The sequence below is a fragment of the Camponotus floridanus genome, unplaced genomic scaffold, assembly GCF_003227725.1.
Source record: "Camponotus floridanus strain SB8 unplaced genomic scaffold, Cflo_v7.5 scaffold45, whole genome shotgun sequence".
NCBI lineage: Eukaryota > Metazoa > Arthropoda > Insecta > Hymenoptera > Formicidae > Camponotus > Camponotus floridanus.
In genome coordinates this window covers 195,048-213,534 of record NW_020229603.1, presented here as the reverse complement: position 1 = coordinate 213,534, position 18,487 = coordinate 195,048, and the positions used below count along the sequence as shown (strand labels likewise).

Here is an 18,487-nt window from a genome sequence, read left to right as displayed (position 1 = left end):
AAATTTCACTCATTTCAAATAATACAACAAAAATTTAAGAAGGCAAGAGATATGTGTCGCTTATAGTAAACGCGAAATCTCTATTATTTAAATCAAAACTTGTATTATTTTAGAAATACTCGATATGCTTGTAATGATATAAAGCTTTCTATAGGATAAAAAATATTATATGCCTAGGAACAACACAATAAACACGTAAATGTTAATGTACATAAAAATAATAAGATATTATCATATATATATTAATTATAAGTTATATACATATAATAAAGGAGAAACGTAATATCTATTGATGAAACTTGAAATGTAAATTGATATGAATGTAGGAAAACATAACGATAAATTTTACTAAATTGTTTAAACCATTAAGACTTAAAAAATTGTCTACATCATTATTTCATTATTCGTATTATTAATTACAATTGTACAGATGAATAAACTTGGATGTTGCATTTTCGAATTAGATGTTGCATTATATTATGAAACATCAAAGTTCTGTAAGCAGCAGTTGTTGGATAAGATTAAAGCATATTTTTGCAAAGTTTGTCATTCTAAAGATTAAATTGAACTAAAATGTTATATGCTACTATATATACAGGTTGTTTCATCTATATAATTATATGATGATATCATATTCCCACCAAATAGATTTAATAATATGGAAAAATGAGTATATCTAGGTGGAAAAATTAATATTTTATAAAAATGAAAAAATTTTTTTATTTATATAATAAACATATAGATATACACACATAGATTTATATAATAAAGTATATGTAAAAGATATATTTATTATATAAATATGTGTATATGTGTGTATTTTAGTATTTTATATCTTTTATATAAAAAAATTGAAATCATAAAAATATGAATTTTTTTATACAGGATTAAAGAAAATGTAATTTTTTCCTTACTCATTTTTCCATCAAAAGATATTTCACATAAAAATTTTAGATGAATGGCTTAAATTAGACACAAAGCATCAAATATATATGAACTTATATATGTATATATTGTACTTATATATGTACAGGGTAAGAGACACTTAGTAATCCCGTTACCGAACATACTTTTAGAAATGTGGCAAACCCCACTTATTACTTATTATCTTCACAATATATAATTTGTATTATATGATTTATTTATCAAATTTATTAAATATCGAATGTGGTATGTGCATTAATTATATGTTTCATATCCGCACGAAATTATATATAAAATAATATAATTGAATAAACACTTCAAATATATATATATTTCAAACAAAAATATGCACTCAAACGAGCGACGTTTACATTCTCCATCATCTTGGTTTTCGCATACGAATTGTCCTAGATCGCGGCGCGGTAGATCCACTCCCGATATTGAACATACCAGGTGTCGAAGGATTGAAGGTCGGTGCTGCTGATGTTCCAAAATTAAGAGTAGTAGTCGCTGGCTGTGGTGTGGTAAAGTTAAATCCTGTTGGTGCTGAAAACACAAAAGTGATTGCAATTAATATAATTGAATATCAGAATATTGAAGAAACGAATAAGCAAAAGTAACAATAATATTTTAGAACAGGAGCTTGTACAATTTTCTCCTCTTTTCATCTAAAATTTCGTTTACACATATGACTCAATTTTCTTTATATGATTACATAGTTATATTAATAATAAAATAATTTTTATTTAAAAATTTACCTGATTTGGAAGTAGATCCAAATTGGAACGGAGTAGATGATGCAGCCGTAGAATTATTGCTTCCAGCAAAATTGGATCCGAAAGAAAATGTAGTATTTTGTTGCCCATCCTTCTGATTGCTTCCAAAGACGAACATAGTATTTGTGTTATTGCTCGCATTATTAGCATTAGTGGTACCGAAGGTGGGAATCGAAGACGATGTAGATGTACCCGCAAAGCCGGTAGTGGTCGCGGGCGTTGCGCCGAAGGGAGATTTATTATCACCGAATATATTACTATTACTTGCTGCAGTCCCAAACGTGAGATTCGTAGGATTTTGCGTGCCGAAAGTGCTCGTCGTCGAAGCGATGCCGAAAGTTCCACTAGCCTGCGTAGTGTTCGTTCCGAACAGGGGAATCGACGTGGTTTTATCGGTCGAACCGAACATAGTGGTTGTACTGCCGAAAGCTGATGTTGTCTGCGATGTTCCTGCGTTTGGTGTTCCAAACCCGAGTGTCGTGTTGTTTATGCTGTCAAAGCCAGAGGTGATCGTACCGGTAGAAACGTTTCCGGTGATGCTGAATGTGGATGTGGTCGGTACGACTTGTGTGGTTGAATTAAACAACGATGATGTCGTGCTGCCAAACATGCCACTTGCTGTTCCGAAGGACGGCGAAAGCTTTGTCTGTCCGAAAATTGGCGTGCCACTGCCGAACATTGAAGATGTAGTGGTCGTTGGAGTCAAATTGGTATTAGCATTAGCAAATAAATTGGAACTGATCGTGCTGTTTGATGAAGCTGCAGTATTGGTTGTCGTAACGAAAATTGAAGGCACCGTAGTCGTTGGATTGTTAAATATGCCTGTAGTTCCTGGTACAGTTGATGCGGTTCCGAAAAATGATTGGCTGTTGCTAGTCGAACCAAAGATATTTGTGCTCGTCGTTGTATTCGATGTAGTAGCGAAAATGGATGTGGTGGGTACACCAAATTGTGGAACAGTAATTGTAGGTGTGTTAAATTGCGGAGTGATAGTCGTGGTAGACACACCAAACGGGAGAACGGTATTATTTTTCATCCCACTGAAATTGGTTATATTGCTGGCAGTTGTAACTGGTAGAACTGCAGTTGTTGATGTCGTGTTTGAAGTATTGGAAGTGCCAAAAACAAACAGAGGTTTGCTGGTAGATGAAGTAGATGTTGAAGTAGTGGTGGATGTACTAAGCGAGAACGCAGGTGCATTAGATAATCCGGTCGATGTCGATGTCGTTAACGATGTGGTATTTGTAATATTCGTAAATGGGTTATTTGCAGTGGTCGTCACCAAAATATTAGATGTGAAATTAAAAGATTTAGTCGTAACTTGGGGCAATGATGTCGTCTGGCTCAAAGAATTTCCAAAAGCGTTTACTTTCGATTGAGTATTACTATTAGATTGACTCAACATGAAATTATTCGACTTGGGAAGTTGCGAAACGGTACTGTTGTTTCCAAAAGTGAATGAAAGTGGAATCGCAGATGTTGTTGTTGTGAGATTATTTGATGTAGTGCTTGTATTATTGTTAAAGCCGGTGATACTGATTGATGGTGAAGTTTTAACTGGCAATGTGGATTGAGTTGATAAACTTGATATTGTACTTTGAGCGATCGCAACGGGATGCGAAAAGGATTTGCCACTAGCGAGAGTGAAGGTAGGATTAGCCTGTGTAGTATTGATTTTAGTAGATAAATTAACGGATGCACTTGTAGAAATAATGTTTTTCGTCTCAATCGTAGCGTTAGAAGTCACAAGTGCAAATGTCGAGTTCGATGGCGTTTTATTGGCCGCTGAGAAATTAATAGACGTTGATGGAGATGTTATTGTGGTAGTAGCAGCTAATGTAAAGGTATTGTTATTAGATATATTAGTACCAAAGTTCGGCAATGAATTACTCGGCGTTGTAGCAAGTTTGCCGAAACTGAAAGTTGGTGTTGTACTTGGAGTCGAAGATATAATTTTCTGTAAAGATTCTGTATTCGCAATCACGGGTGTAATTGGTACAACTTTCGCTTGATCATTTGTTTCTTTTGTTTTAAGAGTATTATTATTTATTGACGGCACGTTCGATTGCACTTTAGTATTCGCTATAGCATTCGGTGTAGCTTTCGGTGTAGCTTTCGGTGTAGCTTTCGGTATAGCATTCGGTGTAGTATTCAGTGTAGTATTTGGTGTAGCATTCGGTGCACTGAAAATTATGACCGATTTTGTACCAAGTTTCGCATCAGGACTCGATGAAGAAAAACTACCACTTGGAATAATAGCCGCAGTAGAAAGCGGAGTAGTATTGATATTGGTCGTGGTTGTCAAAGAATTAAGAGTCGCGCAAGTGGCCGAACATGTGATTGGTGGCGTAAATGTCGCGTTAATATCGTCCGCTTGTATCACGACGTCTGGATTGATTTTATTCTCAGCTGAAATCATAAATAAAAAAGTTCTTATAAAGATAATGAGGAGAAAAAGATGAGAGTGTAATAATATTTCTTTCCCGTAAATCTTTAAATCAAAATATTAAAGAAAGAGAAGCATTTGGTACTCTTACATGAGAAATTATTAATGATCTGACACAAGACAAGCATTTTTTTATTATATTTACCTTTTCCTGAGATTGCATCAAACATACTTTGTAGTCTCGCCTTCATATTAGTTTGCCTCATATTTCGTATGTCGTCCCTCTTTATCTCTTCTACATTATCTGTTGCAAACTTGACTTTTATGTTAGTTGGTTCTTCTACAAGCGATTTCAATCGTTCGTTCCGTTCAGGTTCGGCTCTCATAAATAGTTTTTCTGTTAATTTGACGAATTTTGATGAAACGGATTTGATATCATTAGTTTCGGTGACATCTTTTTTTGTATTTTTGTGAATTACTACAGACGTTGCTTTGTTTAAATTGCTTCTTGATTCTTTGTTAGATGACTTCAATATTCCTTTCACCAGTGGAAATTCCTGCATTCTTTTAGAATCGAGTGTTTCAAGATTTCTTGAATATACTTCTTTTGACTCAGATTTATCTGTATGATCTCTATCTAAATTTTGAGACTGCAGCACAATAGGAGAATTATTAGAATGTGGATTTTCCAATGACTTGAAGTGCTTTTCGAAATCGGGTGTCCCACTACGTGAGAAATCAACTGTGAAAAAATATTAATAAAAATTTATGTATCAAATATAAAAATTATTAACATAATTATAAAATTTAATACTTGCCTGCTTTTCTTTTAACACCAGTAGCAACATGCATACTAGAACTCAATGAATTCAAGATATCGTAACAAGATCGTGTTTTTGTACGTTTTGCAGGTCTGACAGGTTTACTTTGAGGAGAAAGATCCTCTTCCGATTTGGACGATTCGTCCCTGCTACGTTTCTGTTTGTTTTCTTCCAAAACTAATTCTCTTTCCTCATTGAAAAAACTGTCTGTTTTTTGCTTCTTAGCAACATCAAAACTGACATCCTCCGTTGATGCATGTCGTTTTAATGATATTTCTTTTAAAACTTGTACAACACTCGTGGGTGACCTGTTCTCTGCGTGACAAATATTAGACAGAATCTTTTGCCTTTCAGGTGGAGAATACTTTGTCACATCTGGCGCTGCTACCCTTACTGTCACAGGCATTCTCATCTTTGTAGATTTTGCATTCAGCAGAGGAATTGGACTCGCATAAAGATTAACTTTTGGAAACTGCCCGGCACCATACTGAGATTGATGAATCAATTTACTCTTTGCCTCTGTAGCATACTTGGTTAATCTTGTTGTAAGACCTGGTGATGTCACATCCGTATAGACCCTTATTCATGAAAAAGAATAAAATATAAGTAATAATTCTAAATATAAAATGTTCCTTGACACAAATATATAAAAATTTGTTACAATTTTATTATATCTATTTATAGAGAAGTATCAAAGATGATATTCTTTATATTACGAATAAGAAAAGATATAATTGAAATTAAATTTCCAGATATACTTACTTTGGATCGATATTATATCTTGTCGATGCTAACAAGGGTCCGGCAACGGTCTGAACTGTCTTTATACCTGCTGGTCTAGGGCGCATGGTAGGACTGATACTCACGCCCCATGGGGAGCCCTCAGGACTAAACTGCGTGATGTTCTCACCACAGCTGGACATATAAGACTGAGACATCCTCTTAGAAGATACTTGGCGCGATTCGGGATCGACGTCGCCGTTTTTATAGTTCCCTTCTCTGTCACCGGGTTTGATCCTTTCCACTGGCGTGGAAGTGTGCTTGCCAAAGACGGATTGCTGTCGCTTCCTCGACAAACGATCATTGTCGCCGGCGTCGTAGAACTTACCGTCTACCACGAGCACGTCGTCAACGCGCGAATGATGCGGGATCGGGCTCAATTGGCCGATCGAGCTGAACCTGGTTGAGAACGAGGCAGAGGTCGATGGCGAGGAGTCTTTACGCTTGACGGCGACGCAAGGATCGCTGCTCAACTGATAAGTGCTCGCGCGTCGCTTAGGCATCCTGAACGGAAAATGTTCGCGGTAACAACGGCTCGCACTCTGCCCGAGCTTACGCACTTGTCCGGTACCGTAACCGTAGGCGACGCGGAACGCCGCGCCGAGCTCGTGGACCGCCTCGCTCAGGTAGCTGAGTATCTGATACGCGTGCGGCGACACTAGACTGTCGTTTGCGAGCAGGGAATAACACGCGTACACCACCAACAACAGGGTGAGCGCTAACGCCAGGATCGCGCCCCAGGCGCTGCAAATCAGCACGCACCCACACGTCACGCTTAACGTCAACACCACGGCAGCGCGGTTACCGAGGTTCCACATAGTACTGTTAGTTGTTCAAAAAGATAACCTCCCCATGTTTGAAAAAGAGCACATTCACCGCAATTGTCGGAACTTGCCCACGAGCGATGAGATCATCGATATACATCGATATGCAAATTGGCGGCCGTCGATTGGCGGGAAACGTCGAGTACGAGGGCCCCTCGTTCCTCTCCCGCCTCGCGACGCGCGAAGAGAGGGCATAATCATTTAAAGAAGTCCGAAAAAAATCTCTCCTTTCTCCACATTTAAAATACCAATTCCTACCTATCGCCTTGCGCAAGCTCACTGTCAAATCTGTTTCTTTTTTTTTTTTACACCAGAGAGTGCAGAAATAATTTAGATCAGATACGAAAGTAATTGGTCAGTTTCTTTAGGGTTTAAATTATTGTAGACCCGGCTTAAAGGTACACTCCGCGACAATTCGTTCCACGATCCCTCTCGCGGGGCAAGGGAAGCGTAGCCTCTGACCAATCAGCCACTGCCATGCTGCCAGCTGATTGGTCACTTCATTGAACCTGTTCTTTTTAGCTGCACTGCTGCACTAGTGCAATTAGTTAGAGTGAAAGAAAGGGGAGCATCCCGTTTGACCACGTTGCGATTGACCACAGCCAATTATATCGACCTGTGCCTAGGGTAACCAGCAACGATTAACCAATCAGAGAGTCCTATTTTGAATTGGCCAATTGGCGACGTGATCAATCGGGGGCCCGAAAGAAAGTATGTTTGTCTCTTTCCAACTTATTGCACTAGTACAGCAGTGCAGCTAAAAAGAACAGACTCATTGACGAATGTATTGAATCATCTTGTTGTTCGATTAATCGCAGGTAGTAATGGTGGGCGCTACCGGAGCAACGCACACGTGACAATCTCCGAAACGTCGCGCGTGCCAGAGAGAGAGAGACGCACGAGAGCTTAACCTCACTGGGAGTACGCCGGTCGAACTCGGGGAGAAATGTCGTGGTTATTCGGGTATCGTAATTCGCAGCCACCGCAGGATTTTACGCAATTCGTCGCGCAACCGCCACCCGCGGGCGGTGGCGGCGATGCCGGAGGAAATCCTCCGCCGAGGGTCGGCAAGACTCAAATGGAAGCGTACAGGTTCGATTCGGCCGCCTTGGAACGAGCCGCCTCGGCCGCCAAGGATCTCGAACGATCAAGTATGACATTTCCTTCTTCCTGACAATCTCTCGCGTAAAGCATTTCCGCGGGCAATTATGTAAGCCAGCGGTTCCAGAGGTTAGGATGGACGCGCACACGAGGTGGAGGGGTACCTCGCGTGCGCGATGATGCAACTTTTCGCGATGAATGCATCGATTGATTCAGCGAATAAAGATTTTTATGAAATATTCACGAGACGAATGTTCGCAAATGATACTGACGAATCGATGACAATATTTTATTGTTATCGATTACTCAGTAGTTATGTCTTCGTGAAATTTTTGCATATACGTTTTTCTCAATACATGATGATATTGCAAAAAATATTAATATTCTTTTTGCTCTAATATTTTGAGAGAGAAAATATGTAAAATATAAAAGAGGATACATAAAATATGTAATTGAAATGATTTTCTATTACAATAATACTAATTTTAGAAATTATAATATATAGAGTTGATTGTATCATTATATAAATTAAATTTATACTATTTATTAATTGTTGAATATGCCAAAGATGTTCTTTGTAAGATTATGAAATATTTATGGTAAAATAATTTATATATAGAACATGCAAGAGAAGCCTTGGATCTATCTAAAATGCAGGAAACCACGAGACAAATAGAAATGCAGGCTAAAATGAAAAAATATGAAGCCAGCATTGAGCAACTTAAAGCGGAGCAGAAGCGAGTGGAGGGCGAGGAAAGAAGAAAAACCATGCAAGAAGAGACAAAACAGCATCAAATGAGGGCACAGTATCAAGATCAATTGTCTAGAAAGCGTTATGATGATCAGTTAATCCAGCAACAAAAAATGAATGACGAAAACTTGAGAAGGCAAGAGGAATCGGTAGCCAAACAAGAAGCTATGAGAAAAGCTACAATAGAGCATGAAATGGAATTGAGGCATAAGAACGAGATGAGGAAATTAGAGGCGGAATTAAAGGCCAAAGCAAAGATTGACAGAGAAAATCAGGATCTTAATCTAGAACAGATTAGATTGAAAGCCTCGGAAAAGAGGATTACCGTTTTAGAATCTATAAAGTAAGCAACCATTTACTTGCGTTTTATTTACAGAAATATAAATTTCATTTCATAATTATTGTATCTTTTAGAACAGCTGGTTCAGTATTAGGTTCGGGAGCCAAGGCTCTACTGGAAGATTGGGACAAAATCCTCGCAGCGGCGGGTGGTTTGTCTCTCGTAGCCTTCGGAATATACACTGCCAAGGGCTCGACCAGTGTGGCGTCGCGCTACATCGAGTCTCGCTTAGGGAAGCCGTCGTTGGTGCGCGAGACATCCAGATTTACGTTCCTCGACACCATTCAGCATCCAGTTCAAGCGGTGAAGAAATTGAAAAAGAAACAAACTGATGCGCTATCCGGCGTGATTCTCGCGCCAAAACTCGAGGAAAGGCTGCGCGATATCGCAATAGCCACGAAAAACACTAAGTATAATCGTGGCATGTATAGAAATATATTGATGCATGGTCCACCTGGAACCGGTAAGACTATGTTCGCGAAGAAACTGGCCGAACACTCTGGTATGGATTACGCGATTGTTACGGGGGGTGATCTGGCGCCGTTGGGCAGAGACGGCGTGACTGCCATTCACAAGGTGTTCGATTGGGCGTTAACATCACGAAAGGGATTACTGCTGTTCATCGACGAGGCGGACGCGTTCCTAAGAAAGCGCTCGAGCGAACATATCTCGGAAGATCTCCGGGCGATGTTGAACGCGTTTCTCTATCGAACTGGTGAACAAAGTAACAAGTTTATGCTGGTGCTTGCATCGAATACGCCCGAGCAGTTTGATTGGGCGGTAAACGATCGATTGGACGAAATGGTGGAGTTCCGTCTTCCGGGTCGCGAGGAACGCGAACGTCTAGTCCGCCTGTACTTTGACAAGTTTGTCTTGCAGCCGGCGATCGAGGGTAATAAGAGACTAAAAGTCGCACAATTCGACTACAGCTCGCTGTGTAGCAAGATGGCTGATCTGACCGAAGGAATGTCTGGCCGAGAGTTGGCAAAACTTGGAGTCACTTGGCAAGCAGCGGCCTACGCCTCCGAGGATGGTGTATTAACGGAAAAAATGGTCATGTATAGATGTCTCGAAGCCATTAAGCAACACAAACAGAAGGTACCTTTTAAAACTAAAATTCTGAAACTGATTTAAAATATGTTTAACATTTTATTATGATATTTTTATAAATATGCTTGTATTTTATGAAAGTCATGAAATATATGAAATGTATGAAATTTATTAATGGTGTGCTGCTTATGATACAGGTACAATGGCAAAGTGAACAAGAAAAGCAAGAATCGAAATCAATATATGCCACGGAGGATGATGCAGTTGTTCGTTCGACAACTTCAAAAATTCCAGCGATAGAACCATGTCCGGGAAACACAATAGCTACTGCCTAGATAATTGTAAGACGCAATAATAGATGGTCTTTGAAAGATCAGGATAATAGCAAGATCAATAAAATATGGAAGGATTAAAAGTACAAATGCCGCTTGGAAAAAGATTATTCTGGCGATTTTTGTATTATAATACACAAACAAATTTATGGGACTCTCGATTGGTTGCAAATTTGTCACTTGTTACAAATGTACATTTACATAGGACAATTAAATCATAATTCTATAAAGGATTGTCATCATCTTTCACCATTCTTCTATTGTGATAACATGGAAATTTGTAATGAAATTGAGCCTTGTAAATTACGGATAATTTTTTAGGCGTCTTCAAGAAGAATTATCAATTATGTTAATTTATGTGTTTACTGAAAAAAAGTGGCAAATATCGAAGCTTTGCAGCTTGCAGTCATAACAATAATATCGCACATACACAAACAGATAGATACAACTTTGAGCTCGCCAAAAATGATTTGAAATTTCAATTTTTTAATTTTTATTGTGATTACTGCAGTAATTTAGAACTGCAGTTATTTAAGACTTTAAGGAACGTTAAAGATATTTTATATACAACAGTGAAACATTTTCTATAACTGAACATATAACTTCCTTATCAATTATCTTTGGTTTTTCAGAAAAGGATGCGACGAGATTAAATATTATTACAAGAATGCAATCGATATCACAATTATTTCTGTATCAAGAAAAAAACAAAAAGATTTGAAAACTTGTAGAAGCAATCATATATATATAAGAGAATCCATCTATTAATTTAATCTCTTCTATTTCGAGAAAATAAGTGAGACAATAATTTTAACGCATTTTGTACGTTAAAAATCGAAGTTTTTTTGCTATCTCGTAAATTCCCGCGATGAGATTATTATTATCGTCGCTTACAACTTACGTCAACATTACGACATTCGATTCGACTATCAAATCATCGTCGGCATCGTCGCGAACTTTGTATTGACGATTTTTTTTTGCAATTTCGTATACACGGGTGTGTTTGTCAGACATTTTCGATATGATCACGATATTAGAGCCGGTTACCCTTGCGTAATTATGTACACGCGACCGAGATAAGAACTCGCTGCGTATCAGTGCGCCATTAAAGACAACGTAAGAGAAAACTACGAACCTTGATGATGCGCGGGTGAAGAGGCCATCCAGTAGTCATAATACTTTACGATAGGATGAACATGTTTCATGTCACGTTGAGCAACACAATTAGCACAATTGCATTACTATTATTTGTATTGAACTAGGCGAACTTTGTGGAAAGATGATAGGATTTTTAAGAAAAATTTTATTTATATGTATAATTGTTTATCTATACTTTTCATGCATTTTTAAAGTTAATTATGATGTCGAAAATAATATTCGGTCTAAAACTGTTTCAACAAATCAATACAAGAGATTCTTTATTAAAGAATCACATAAAATCTTTCTTTTTTTTTCTAATATTTTTTAATTACATATTGCATATGAAAACTATGATAAATTTAAACAATTTTCTAAAATCTATAAGAAAAGTAAATACTTTAGAAAAAGAACATATTTTTGCAAATAAATATATATTTGGTTGTCTTGGATATATATGGTTTTAAACTAATTAATTTTTTCTATTGATTATTTTATCTTTTCGTAATGTTTCTATGAATTTGCATAATCGAAAGAGAAAGCAAATGCAAGACGGCGTTATATTATCCATGAAAAATAATAAATAAAAATGAGCAAACATCGGAAAGATATACTTCCTAGAAATTACATTTCAATATGCAAAGTCACTTAATTTGTAGTATGCTTTACGTAAATAACATTCTAATATATTAACATTAACATTCTATACATATATGTATATTAGTATATGTATATGTATATTAAAAAGCATTTTTTATAATTATGCTTCATATTGCTTCATTAGAATTACAATATCTTGTAAACATTTTATTATGTAATATATTGACCGTAAATAGCATACATCGAGTGAAATCTTCTTTTCTATGTGACATCTTGGCATTACATATATCTCTACGGGATTTATATTCTTTTGACACTATTATGTATTTCTTTCATGCGTTCGATGCATGATTCCAGCGAGAGTGAGATAAAGCATTTTTACATAAAAATTTTTATGTAAAACTAGATTAGAATTTGAACTAGCATTATTATTGCAAATCGCTGTCTTATATGATTACACAGTAAAAAATTGTCCACATGTTAAAATTTTCTTGTGTTACCACGTTTTGATAGTACTTCAATGTAAAATTAACATACAACCTATACGTTATTATTTTTATAACGTTTTCATGTGTTATGTCAACTTCATAACTTAACACTTCATATATGTCTCAAAGTCAGTTTAACATTCTAAAAAAAGGTAAAGTGAATTTTCAAATAATTTTGAACTTTGACATACACTGAAAAAATTGTATTCTCAACTTAAAAATATGCCACTTTAGAATATATACTAAAATAGGCCAAGAGGCTCTTCTTGAGAGAATACAATTTTTTCAGTGTACAGAAATAATCAAATTTACTGAGATCAAATGTTTCTTTTACAAATAATTTAAGTTAAAATAATTACTATTATATGTTAACATCTTCAACATTTCTTACGAATTATTGTAACTATTTTTTCATGTAATTTTTAATTAATTTGTATGTTATTTTTACATTACACTTAAAATCACAATAACAAAAATAAATATATTGTGTCAATTATTTAACATTTTTAGTTTGTCAGTAAGTAACATACGATGAATGAGTTATTTTAACTTAAAATTTAGAGTGGACTTTTTGGGACATGTGAAAAATGTTATAATTTACATTTTATTTTTTACTGTGTATGCATGATTTAATTATATAAAGCTACTGTTTACTTATATATATATATATATATATATATATATATATATATATAATCAATTATATATATCTAGTACATTTTTAGAATTAAATTTTCATACATTTTTAAATGAAACATTAATTTAAAAAAAAGATACATAGGTATCTAGGTCCGAAAATAATTCGAATCACGTTATTCCGCGATAGATTTTTGATCGGTTTTACTCTCATGTATGTATTTATATATAACTATTAGATAGCTTTGACGTTTCCATTGATTTCCTTAAGTGGGGATATATCTAGAATCATGTTTTTCTCGTTTCTGTGATAAAACGCATCGTACGATCCCTCATCCGGCACAACTTCCTACTTAACGTTTGACAATGAATCCAATTAAATAATTTATTACGTTTGCACTCGTTGATGCAAAAATAGATCCTATTATACTTGACGCTATCTTTGAAACATGTTTTTGTGGGGAAGATTGAACATCCGCTAGTCAACAACGACCTTGACAATGGATTTTCTTCTCTCTGTTTTATTGTTTCTTCTATTCGTTTTCTTATTTATTTCTACATCATTCGAAGTATTGCGTGCAATTGAAGCAAGAATTATGGCTCACTTAAAACAATTGTTCATACAAATGTCAGAAAAAAAGAAAAAGGTTTTTTTTCCGTTAAAAGATCTTTCAAAGATCTTTTAGGAAAATTTACCTGCTATGTTAAATTCTCAGGTAGTTTTCCCATATCTAAAAAAGAGCGAGGAAAGAATGAAAAGCATGCGATTGCCTCTGAACTTGTTACCGAACTGTGTGTATCGGAGGTGTTAAGCATCAAAGGTCATCTCTGCAACAAGGTTATCGTTCGATTTTAAAAAGAGTAGGGAGATTTTTGTACGCTGTTAGTTCACTTAAGCGTTAGTTCAGTTCGACGAAGACGTTGCCCATCGACGTCGATTTATCTGTTTGCTCCTACTTCAAAGTTCTTATCTGATGTGGTCTAGCTATTCGTCTTCCGTTTTCTTCAGATTGATTTAAGCTTCGATGAGAGAAAAGATATTTATTTTCGATCGCGATATCTCGAGACATACCCTATGTTTCTTTCTATTTTTGATCATCGATCAAATTCACGAAATTTAAATTTAATATTGTGAATATTATCGTGCGAATCTACGAATCGACATGACGATCTCGGTGGCAGACACGGCACTCGACATCGAAAAGAAGGCGATCGATCATTGCACTCGACGCAATCGTCTTTACAATTGCTTAATTTGGGTCTATTGTGGCATGTTCCTGATGAGTTTCGTCAGTTTCTACGTATTCTGGTACACCGACACGTTCTCCAACTTAGTGTTTTCGCAGATGAAACTGCAGAACGACACTCGCAGTTTCAACTTGTGGCAACATCCGCCTGTCAAGCTTGAATACCGGGTTCGCATCTTCAATTATACAAACGTGAGGGAGTTTGAGACAGGCATGGCCAGCAAGTTGCGCGTCCAAGAGCTTGGTCCTTATGTCTACCGGGAGACGAAGGATCGCGTGAACGTGGTGATGCACGAGAATGGCACGGTGACCTTCCAGGAGAAGACATCGTACGTGTGGGCAGACGGTAGTTCCGAGAACGACGTCGTCGTGGTGCCGAATGTGCCGATGATGTTCATCGTCGCGTTTGTCCGGGACTCAAGTTTCGCAATTCGTTTCCTTACAAACACAGTATTATCGACTCTACGAGAACGAACCTTCATCAATGTGACAGCTGGTGGATTCCTCTGGGGATTCGATAATAGTCTCTTTCACATGGTTAAACCATTTTTGATGTTCAAACGAGATATATCATTTGACAAGTTCGGCTTACTAGTTACAGTACGTATACAACTGCGTATAATCGTGTGGAGAGATTTTCAATATAATAAAGTTCTTTTTTCATAAAAGTGTTTAATAAAAAAACTACTTATTTTCTCGAAATATATTTATTTGACGAAAAAAATAAATTTATAGAAAAAATATTTTATGAATTATGTATATATGTAGCAAGAGAAGCTTTATACGAATGTATTCGGTATAAAAAATTTACTTATTTTATTGCAATATGATCTTTACATAATAAATTTGCGCTATTATCCATAAATTGGAATAATTCGCAATATTAAAAAAAATAGAAGTGTTTATATAACAAATATTTGATATAAAATGTTTATGTAATTTCTATAATAATTATTTGTATTATGAAAAAAACAAAAAATAAATTTTCGCATATTCCAGTTCTCGCAGAAAATAGATATTACAATAGAAATAGCACAGATATTACAATAGAATAGTGTCTCTATCGTAATATCCCATTATAAAAATGCATTAACATTTTTGCACAGAAAAAAAAATTAATCAAAACTTATATACATAAACTAACGCGTTCATTGTTTTATATATACGCAACAATTTATAATCTTTTTAGAAGAATTTAATATTTTTAAATTTCAATTTTATTGTAGTCTTATTTTAATATTATAATTGTCACCTCAAGAATATATAATTATTTAATTCTACTTTAAGAAAATTATAATCTTTGATTTAAAAATGTTATTTTCTATCTAACATTGTTTCTTTTCTATTCAAGAAAATTAAATCTTAAATCATAAGAATATATTTTTCTTGATTGAACTATGTAAAATGGTTTCATTCAAGTAAGCAATTATTCAAGAAATTATATTTTTCTTTAATTAATGCAATATAATCTCATTTCAAGATTTTCTCATTAAAATTAAATATATTTTTAAAACAAGAATGTCCTTTTTTTCTGTGTGTAGAGAGACGCTAAATCTCGACTTTAGTCTTTTTCACAGAACAATATACGTATATACATAATACATGATACATGCATACATAAATATATATAGCCAAGTTTTTTTCAGCTGTGTATTTTTTTGATTGTAGAAAAGCGGCGTCAATAAAAATTATATCACAATGAATACGGGATCACAAGATCTTCACAATCTCGGCATGATCGAGCGAGTGAACGGAATAAACAATCGGAAAATTTGGGGTGATGAGAAGTGCGATAGAATCATGGGTAGCGATGGCAGCATGTTTCCACCATACTTAATAAAAAATACAAGTGAACCCCTTTACATGTATTCTCATGAATTGTGCAGGAATCTACCTCTTCACTTCGCCGAACAAGTGATCACTCATGGCATACCTTCTCTACGGTAAAGTTAATTTGTATTTAATATCATAATACAATGCGTATAAAAGGATATAAAACATTATTTAGAATATTTTATTTAATTAATATTTTATATTTTTAATTAATAGATAATATTTGTTTATTTTGAAATAATAATCTATTTACATTTTTTTTTGTTTACTTATAATCAAATTATTTGCTTCTATAATATAATAAAATATTCTATTTCTTTATAAATATAAAATTTTATATTTATAGACAAATATTTTTCTTGTGAAATAAATTTGTTAGTAAATTCTAGTTATATGTGTGAAAAGGAACAATAATAACTTTTACTAAAAACTATAAATTATAAATTAATTGAAAATGAAATCACTTTATACATAACACAATTTTCGTTTGTCTCAGGTATAAATTGACACCTAACGCGTTCAATCTTTCGGACACGCAAAACAAATGCTTTTGCCCGAAAGTAAACGGTTTAAGAGTTTGCCCGCCGGCGGGACTCTTTGATGTTTCCGCATGCAATGATGGCGTACCTTTGCTTTCATCATTTCCACATTTTTATGGCGCTGACAAATCCTTACTAGAACAAATAGATGGCTTGAATCCTCGACAGGAAGATCACGAATCCTACATAGATTTACATCCGGTATGTCTCGGCGCTCTATCTCTTAAGTATTATTATGTAAATGACTATTTGATTGTTAATATTCAGAGATACCAAAGTATTAATAAAATTTTACGATTAATTAATCTGATTTTATAAGAATTAATAACATTATGTTATAATAGCGTAATAATATCATATATGTTAATAATTATAATTTATGTTAAGAAATTGGGAAGCAGCATTAATCTTGTTTGTCATTGTTTTTGTTAAAATAATCGAATAAATTTTGTGTTTAGCGCATTGCGGTTCCCATGGCCGGTTGGTCGAGAATGCAAATAAATCTGAAAGTACGAAAAGCGATTGGCGTACCGTTTCTTGGAAATCTGAAGGACGGCACAATTCTTCCGCTCATTTGGATAGAAGTTGGGGTAGACAAGGTTCCGGAATTCATATTGGACATCTTTCAAACCGCGTATTTCACAGTGACCAATGTGGAGATGGCTTTACAATGGGGCAGTCTCATAGTCATGATGCTCTCCTTGAGCGCTCTGGTCACCTATCTTTGGAAATATCACGTCCAACAAGCAGAGGCAGAGATTCTTCAAAAAAATCGTCCGTTTAAATAAACGATCTTCTCGAATCGTTTTGATCGATAGTAAAAATAGGTACATGCGAAGGGAGTGTATCCAAGAAGAAAAACGAATTCTGAGGTAATGCAAATGAAAGAAATTAATTTTTGAAAGAAATTAATTTCTTAAACAGTTTAAGATATCTCTTAAATTTTCATCAAAAATGTTTTTTAAAGTATCGTGTTTGAGTCGATATTTCGTTGGAATAGAGAAGATATTATGTGAAAAACTTAGGTTTCCGTAAAATTATAAGCGGAATTTATAATAACATCTTGAGTGTAGAATTTAGTAACATTAATAATATTGTGCAATTAAAATAATGTACATTGCAAATTATATCAACCAATTTGATATATACAGAGAGATTTTGCTATTATTATTTATAGAAACAATTTCAATATAATAACAATCGATAAGTGACATGAAAATATCACTCTTCCGTGTTAAATTGATAATATCGCATTATGTTGGTCAATTTAATTGCCGAATGATTTGTTAGCGTTTACAAATCTAATTAGAATAATTTTCGTTTTTATCCATATCAAACATCTTAAAAAAATGACAAACAAAAATATTAGTCTCTACTTGTAAAGTTAGAGAGAGAACATTTTTTTCCTTCTTATATTGTAAAAAAATAAATAAAATAATGAAAATTAAAAAAAAGAACAAAATAAAATAAATATCTAAGCTAACTCTATAAATAATGTAATACGAAATCTCTTTTATTTATATGACTATTGCAGAATTACAACGAAAATATGTAATCGATCCAGTAAAATTGGACAAAAAATGTAAAGTTCAATCTCATGGACTTTATGCTCCTTGTTGATAGATTAGCATTTTTTACGATAAATTGACGTACCGCGTTGCATTGTGAAAATAAAGACATTCGCAACGCGGCCAAGTTATGATTAAGGTTTTAAGTGAATCGAAATTATATGTAATTATGTAGACGGCTGCAATCTGTCGCGACATTACATTTGTCGTGTTATTATCAAATAGTTGCCAACCGCAACAGTGTGTTATGTGCGACGATGTGTACTACCGATGTAATGAACAACCGTACTTAAAATTAAGTAGTGACACGTAGTAGTAGTACGTATTACATACGGCTATTCAATTAACTCGTTA

At 34.8% G+C, this 18,487-nt stretch overlaps 3 protein-coding genes across 3 annotated transcripts; 2 read left to right on the top strand and 1 right to left on the bottom strand.

Annotated features, from left to right (window-relative positions):
- Window positions 1–1,161: 1,161 nt before the first annotated feature.
- LOC105249332 (mucin-5AC) lies at window positions 1,162–6,766 on the bottom strand. The gene is made up of 5 exons (XM_011254711.3): window positions 5,670–6,766; window positions 4,905–5,485; window positions 4,292–4,828; window positions 1,683–4,109; window positions 1,162–1,470 (listed from the first exon to the last, which is right to left on the bottom strand). Exons 1-5 carry the CDS (start codon window positions 6,503–6,505, stop codon window positions 1,304–1,306), a joined length of 4,548 nt encoding a protein of 1,515 aa, XP_011253013.2. The 5' UTR covers window positions 6,506–6,766; the 3' UTR covers window positions 1,162–1,303.
- A 566-nt stretch (window positions 6,767–7,332) lies between these two features.
- LOC105249333 (ATPase family AAA domain-containing protein 3A homolog) lies at window positions 7,333–10,316 on the top strand. Its single transcript, XM_011254712.2, has 4 exons — window positions 7,333–7,662; window positions 8,232–8,706; window positions 8,778–9,801; window positions 9,951–10,316. Exons 1-4 carry the CDS (start codon window positions 7,458–7,460, stop codon window positions 10,086–10,088), a joined length of 1,842 nt encoding a protein of 613 aa, XP_011253014.1. The 5' UTR covers window positions 7,333–7,457; the 3' UTR covers window positions 10,089–10,316.
- A 3,522-nt stretch (window positions 10,317–13,838) lies between these two features.
- LOC105249335 (scavenger receptor class B member 1) lies at window positions 13,839–17,663 on the top strand. Its single transcript, XM_011254713.3, has 4 exons — window positions 13,839–14,793; window positions 15,862–16,136; window positions 16,523–16,766; window positions 17,024–17,663. Exons 1-4 carry the CDS (start codon window positions 14,110–14,112, stop codon window positions 17,351–17,353), a joined length of 1,533 nt encoding a protein of 510 aa, XP_011253015.1. The 5' UTR covers window positions 13,839–14,109; the 3' UTR covers window positions 17,354–17,663.
- Window positions 17,664–18,487: the final 824 nt, after the last annotated feature.